Source organism: Acomys russatus, chromosome 6 (genome assembly GCF_903995435.1).
Source record: "Acomys russatus chromosome 6, mAcoRus1.1, whole genome shotgun sequence".
Lineage (NCBI taxonomy): Eukaryota > Metazoa > Chordata > Mammalia > Rodentia > Muridae > Acomys > Acomys russatus.
In genome coordinates, this window is record NC_067142.1 from 11205616 (window position 1) to 11213503 (window position 7888).

General features: G+C 38.7%; 1 protein-coding gene across 1 annotated transcript; it reads left to right on the forward strand.

Annotated features, from left to right (window-relative positions):
• The first annotated feature begins 544 nt into the window (after nt 1-544).
• LOC127190913 (pseudouridylate synthase TRUB1-like) lies at nt 545-6933 on the forward strand. The gene is given in 3 exon segments (XM_051148187.1): nt 545-660; nt 5984-6451; nt 6453-6933. Coding segments are annotated over 3 exon segments (1065 nt in total).
• Nucleotides 6934-7888: the final 955 nt, after the last annotated feature.

Below are 7888 nucleotides of genomic sequence, written 5' to 3' on the forward strand. Positions count from 1 at the left end.
ACATAATAAAGGAAATATGCAACAAGCCTATAGCCAACATCAAACAAAATGGAGAGAAACTTAAATTAATTCCACTGAAATCAAGGAAACTTCTTCTCTGAAGAAAGAATTTGAAGTTTTCAGAAGATGGAAACATCCCCCATGTTCATGGATCAGGAGCATCAATAGAGTATAAGAACCTTGAAAGATCAATGCTCAAAGGTATTCTAAGATGGCAGCAAATGGTGAAGACCATATCTAGAAGCCAGAGTAATTGAGTCAGGGAATTGATTTCTTAAACAGGAACATCAAGCTCTTCCCTTACTACAGCAGGAGAACTCCACAGTTCAAAAGGAACAAAACATAGAAAAACTGCACTGCCCCAAATAGGAGAAGAGCACAGACATCCTAGTGAACAGACCATCCATGCCTGTCAGCAGGAACAGTGGCTGTGGAGGCAGGCAGAGAGAATGTTGGAGAAGCACCAGCAGATGGAATCAATGTGCCGTCTGGCAGGAACTGTGGTAGTAGTCACAACAGGGGCAGCAGGAGTCTGTGAACGGAGATGAGTGACCAAATGTGGATACCAGTGCCTTGGCTCAGAAGAAGGCTGCAAAACAGCAGGGAAAAACAGAAGGCAAGCTGTGGCTACCAGAGGGATGGCTCAGCTCAACATAGCAGGTGAGAGAACCAGCAGGCCACATTCCAAAAAACAGGCTTGGGGGCTCCTCAATCTAAACAAATAAGGAAGATGAAAAGAAAGCCCTACCCACCCCCCTCCCAAACTGGCTGGTATTCCCATGGGATTGAGATTCACAAACTGTGAACACACTTTGTCTTTAGAGAACTGGAGCAGAGTGGCCCTCCTACATTACAAAGCATAAGCCACACAGATTCTGGCTTCCAAGTCACAGGTCTACTCTGTGATTGACTCCTCAGAGGAGACAAGTCATGAGAGGAACTCTATAAAAACATGGGCCCTAGGTGGCAGAGCTTAGAAGAATATGGATACAGGAAGAAAGTCTGTGAATCCAGTAGAGGAAGCAGCTGCCTCTCAAAGGTACTTATTCCTGTGACTATCAGCTCAGAAAGCCCAAGCCCTCTCATCAGATGCCTAAAAGAAAGAATAAGAGGTCAAATAACAGAAAGCATGACATTATGGTCCCACTAGAAATCACAGAAACCAACAGATACCCTAATACAGCAGAATAACAGGGAAATGACCTCAAAACCATGCTTACACTGTCATTTGAGAACTATAAGAAGGAAATGAATAAATCCTTCCAAGAATTCCAGGAAAATACACACAAATGCATAGAGGCCACACAAGAGAAACAAGAAACCACAAGCAAACAGGTGAAGGAATTAAATAAAACACTTCAAGACATGAAAACAGAATTAGACAATATTAAGAAATAACAAATAGAGAAAAACTGCAACATGGAACATTAAAGGAGGAAGCAGGAATCCAACAGACAAGGCCAAACAACATAATTCAACATATGGAGGAGAGAATCTCAGGTGTTGAAGATACAATAGAAGAAATTGATACATCTCTCAAAGAAAATATTAAAACAGAAAAATTGGTAACACAAAGCATCCAAGAAATCAAGGATACCATGAGAAGGTGTATCCTCCGGATTATAGGAGTAAATGAAAAGGAAGACTCAAAGTCTCAAGCACCATAAAATGTCTTCAAGCAAATCATAGAAGAAAATATCCCCAATTTACAGAAAGAGATACTCTTAAACATACCATAGGCCTACAGAACACAAGTATGCCAGACAAGAAAAGAAATTCCTCCTGACACGTAATAATCAAACACTAATTCTGCAGACTGAAGAAAAGATATTAAAGGCAGCAAGAGAATAAGGCAAAAAACATATAAGTGCAGACCCATCAGCATTACACCTGATTGTTCAACAGATTCCAAGAAAGCCAGAAGGGCCTGGGCTGAGGTCATGCAGACAGTAAGAGATCACAGAGGCCAAGAAAGACTACTATATCCAGAAAAACTTTCAATCACCATAGATGAAGAAAACAAGCTATTCCATGACAAAATCAAATTTAAAAAGTATCTAAACAGCAACCTAGCTGAATCGAAAATAGTAGAAGGAGAATGTCATTACAATGAGGTCAAGTACACCCAAAAAGTACAAAAAAAGCAAAACAGACACAGAATCACCATGAACTCCACAATAAAAGGATCCAATAACCATTAGTCATAAGTATCTGTCAATGTCAATGTCCTCAACTCCCTAGTAAAAAGACACACGCTAACAAAATGGATGCGAAAACAAGATCCACCAATATCCTGCATTCAAGAAACACATCTCGACAACAAACATAGACATTATCTGAGAGTAAAGGGCAGGAAAAGTATTTCCAAGCAAATGGACACAAGAAGTAAGTGGGAGTAGCCATTGTAATATCTGATAAGTAGACTTTCAATTAAAATATATCAAGAAAGATCAAGAAGCACCCTTTGTTCTAATAAAAGGAAAAAATCCACCAGAGGACATCACTATCCTGAATATCTATGCCCAAATATTAGGAAACCTGCATTTGTAAAGAAAAAAATACTTTTAAAGTTTAAATCACTCATTGATCAAAAGAAAATAATAGTGGGAGACCTCAATGTCCCACTATCACCAAAGGACAGATCCTCCAGACAGTAATTAAAAAGAGAAATAATCAAGCTAACAGAGCTCACGAATCAAATGTACCTAACAGACATCCACAGAACTTTTTAGCCAAACAGTAAAGAATATACCTTCTTCTCTGTGCTATATGAAACCTTGTCCAAAATAGACCATATAATTGGTCACAAAACAAACCTCAATAGATACAAAAAATTTAAATAATCCCCTGGATCTTATCAGACCACCATGGCCTAAAGCTGAGCATCAACAGCAATAGAATTAACAAAAAGCCTACAAACACATGGAAACTGAACAATCTTCTATTCAATGACAACTGGGTCAGGATGAAATAAATAAAGAAATAAAAGACTTCCTAGAATTCATTGAAAATGAAGGCAAAACATATCCAAACATTTAGGACACAATGAAACAGTGCTATGAAGAAAGTTCATAGCACTATGTGACTTCACAAAGAAACTGGAGACATCACTTACAAGTAACTAAGTGAAACATCTGAAAACTCAAGAGAAGAAAGAAGCAAACACATCCAAGAATTGTACATGGCTAGAAATAATCAAACTCAGGGCTGAAATCAATAAATTAGAAACAAATAAAACAACTCAAAAAATCAACAAAATCAAGAGCTGTTTCATTGAGAAAATCAACAAGAGAGACACACTCTTAGACAAACTGACTAAAAGGCAAAGAAAGAATACCCAAATTAACAAAATCAGAAATGAAAAGGGAGGAATAACAATGGATACTGAGGAAATCCAAAGAATCATTAGGTCTTACTTCAAAAGCACATAAGCCACAAAATTTGAAAATCTAAAGGATAAGGACAATTTCCTTGACAAATTCCACTTTACAAAGTTGAATCAAGGTCAGGCAAACAAATTAAAGAGTTCTTTATCCCCTAACGAAATAGAAGAAGTCATCAAACATCTTCCCCCAAAACAGAGCCCTGGGCTTAATGGATTCAGCACAGAATTATACCAGACCTTAAAAAACAACAACAGCAACAACAGCATCAACAACAATAAAAACTAATACCAATACTACTCAAACTATTCCACAAAATAGAAACAGAAGGAATACTACCAAACTCATTCTATGAAGCGACAGTCACCTTAATACAAAGACAAAACAAAGAAAGAGAATTTTATACCAATCTCCGTCATGAACATAGATGTAAAAATACTCAATAAAATTCTGGAAACTGAATCCAAGATCACATTAAAAATCTAACCCACGTGACCAAGTAGGCTTCATACTAGGCATGCAGGGGTTGTTCAATATGAGGAAATCCAACATTGTAATCAACCATATAAACAAACTGAAAGAAAAAGTACATGATCATCTCTTTAGATGTGGAAAAAGCATTTGATAAATCAAACACCCTTTCATTTCAAAAGTCTTAGAGAGTTTAGGGGTACAAGGCACATACCTAAACATAGTAAAGGCAATATACAGCAAGCCTATAGCCAACATCAAGCTAAATTCCTATCTAGAGCAATAAAAGTTCTAAACGAGATCAAGGAAAAACATACAGAAAAAAAAAGTTAAAATTTCACTATTTGCAGATTTATGATAATATATATCACCAGCCCTCAAAATTCTACCAGAGAACTCCGATGACTGATAAACAAGTTCAGCAATGTGGCAGGATAGAAAATTAACACAAAAAAGTCAAAAGCTCTCCTGTATACAGATGACAAATGGGTGGAGAAAGAAATGAGGGAAAACATTCCCTTCACAATAGCCTCAAACACTATAAAATACCTGAGTGTAATTATAACAAAGAAAGTGAAAAACCTATATGAAAAAACTTCAAGTTCTGCAAAAACAAATTGAAGAGGATACAAGAAAATGGAAATATCTTCCATGCTCATGGATTGGGAGAATCAACTTAGAAAAACTAGCCATTCTACCAAAAGCAGTATACAGATTCAATGCAACCTTTATCAAAATACCAAAACAATATTTTATAGAAGTGGAAAGATCAATTCTCAACACCGTATAGAAAACAAAAACCAAGGATAGTTAAGACAATCCTATCCAATAAGAGATCTACAGGAAAAATTTCAGTCCCTGATCTCAAGATGCACTACAGAGCCACAGTAATAAAAATGGCATGGTATTGCCATAGAAATAGGCTGGTAGACCAACAGAATCAAATTGAAGACTCAGACACACATCCATACACTTATGGTAATTTGATTTTTGACAAAGAAGCCAAAACCATACAATGTAAAAAAGACAGTATCTTCAAAATGATGCTGGTCCAACTGGATGACTGCTTCTAAAAAAGACTGCAAATTTCGTATTTATCATCCTTCAAAAAACTAAAGTCCAAGTGGATTAAAGACCTCAACATAAAAACATACACACTAAACCTGTTAGAAGAAAAAAGTGGGTACGACCCTAGAACTCATTGGCACAGGAGAAAATTTCCTGAAAGGAACACCAAGAGCTCAGGCTCTAAGATCAACAATAAATAAATAGGACCTCATGAGACTGAGAATCTTCTGCACGGCAGATAACACTGTCAACAGAACAAAGCACCAGATCACAGATGGTGAAAAGATGTTTACCAACCCTACAACTGACAAAGGGCTCATATCTAAAATATATAAAGAACTCAAGAAATTATACACCACCAAATCAAATAACCAAATTAAAAAATGGTCTACTGCACTAAACAGAATTCTCAAGAGAGGAAGATCAAATGGCTGAAAAACACTTAAAGAAATGGTCAACATCTATAGATATCAGGGAAATTCAATTCAAAACAACTCTGAGATTCCGTCTTATACCTACTCAAATGGCTAAAATCAAAAACTCAGGTAAACGCACACACTGGCAAGGATGTGAAGAAAGGGGTCCACTCTTCCATTGCTGGTGAGAGTGCACATTTGTACAACCAATTTGGGAATCAATATGGTGCTTTCTCAGGAAATTGGCAATAACTCTACCACATATGAAAGAAAATATAAGTAAAAACAAGCAAGCATACAAGTGAATTAAAGAAGACACAAAACGTTAATCGGTTCTATACTTGTACCATTTTTAAAATGTAATATATATATATATAAACTTGAGAGGAAATCATTAAATAAAACCAAACTAGAAGAAACTAATCTCCTACATGACAATAGATCTACATCTGAAAAGAAACGACTGTCATTTGGAATTCTGTAAGGTAAACCCTGTTCACTCTGTGAGCCAATGGGCGCAGTCATTGTGGAGAAATGTGTTTTTCCAAGCCATTTTCTTTTACAACTATTTTCTCAAAAGAAGCAAAACCACATAAACAGGATTTCTATATGTTGAGTAACAGCTTAGTGTCAGCTGGGAGCAAGCCAATATGAACCAAGTAAACGAGAGGTGGTTTCACCGCTGATAGTGGACACGGCCCCAGACACCTCATGTGCAGCTGCGCCCTCCGTGGCCACAGCTGTGGCGGCGGCCGGGAGCAGACCGCAGGCCCAGGTTTCCAAGGCCGCCCTGGCTGCCAAGCTGATGTTGCGCAGCGGCGTATTCGTCCTGCACAATCCCAAAGGGCCCACTTCAGCTGAGCTGCTGAACCGACTGAAGGGGAAGCTGCTGGCAGAACTTGGCATGCCTTCTCCAGAGTGGAACAGGAGGCAAAAGAAGACACTGAAAATTGGACATGGAGGGAAGCTGGACAGTGCAGCACAAGGTGTTGTGGTGGTTGGGATTGGAAGAGGAACAAAAATGCTGACCAGTATGTTGTCGGCGTCCAAGAGGTACATCGCCATTGGAGAGTTCGGGAAAGCTACCGACACCCTGGATTCTACCGGGAAGGTACACTGGGAACATAATGCAAGTGCCCCCTCTCTACTCTGCGCTGAAGAAGGACGGACAGCGACTCTCTACCCTGATGAAAAGAGGTGGATCAGTGGAGCCCAGGCCCGCCAGGCTGGTGACTATGCACAGCGTTTCCCTCCTCAAATTCCAGCCACCGTTTTTCACGTTAGATGTTGAGTGTGGAGGTGGCTTTTACATTCGAAGCTTGGTCAATGACATTGGCAAGGAACTCTCTTCCTGTGCAAGCGTGCTGGAGCTGACCAAGCAGAGGCTTTTTACACTTGAAGAGCACGCCCTCCGAGAAGACAGGTGGACCATTGATGACATCGCACAGTTTCTGGAGCACTGCACATGTCTTATGCCGGAGGAGTTGGCATCTAAAAAATCAAAATCCGAGAAGACCAGTGACCAGGTTTTAAGCTGTGAATATGTAGCTCTATGGGAGACAAAGAGAGAAGATGATGCAATTAAGGCGCTCTGAGAATAGTCAGGGAGGATGGCTTCTGGCCTGGGAGGATGGCTTCCGGTCGGGGTGCATTCTGACCCAGGAATGCCATGGACTCGATGGTTCTTTGCAAGATGTCTTAATGTTGTGAATGATAAATTCGATTGGATTCAGATAAATAAGTTTTCTGAATTTGAAAAATAATTAAGTAAAACACTGAAAATTGTATACTTATGCCATCAAAACTTACATGGGAGTGGGAGATTGTTGAGTCATTAAACATGACCTGAGTTTGATATTCAGAAAGCCCAACAAAAAGTTTGGAATGATTAAAAAATTGCAATCTCAGTTTTGTGAAATTAAGCAAGGAGATTCCTGAGGACACACAATTTAGCCAATCTGGTGAACTCCAAATTCAGGAATAGAACATGTATGGGGAAAAAAAGGTTGCAGGTGATTGAGGAAGATATTTAATGTAAAAATTTTGGGTTCCATGAATACAAATACATGTGCACACTTACATATGCATTCCTCTTAGCTTGGACATATATACAACCTTATTTAATAAGTATAAAAATGTCTTAGTTTGCATTCTATTGCTATGATCATCAACATGAGATGAGGCAACTTTTGCATGAGTTTATTTCTTCTTATAGCTTGTAGTTCATCTTTTAGTAGTTAAGGCAAGAACTCAAGGCATGACCCTTGTGGCATGACCTGAAGAAGAGGCCACGAAGAATACTGCCTACTGCCTTGCCTCTAGAGCTTACTCCACTTGCTTTCTTATAGAACCCAGGACCAACTGCTGAAGGTGGATTACCCATAGTGTAGTGGGCTTCCCACATCAATAATTAATCAAGAAATTTCCCAAAGTTTTGTCAATGGACCAATCTGAATAATACATTTTAATTGTGGTTCCCTCTTCCCAAATGAGGCTAGATTATGTTAATAAAAAAACTAAGGGCTGTAGAAGTATTATCAATGGATACAA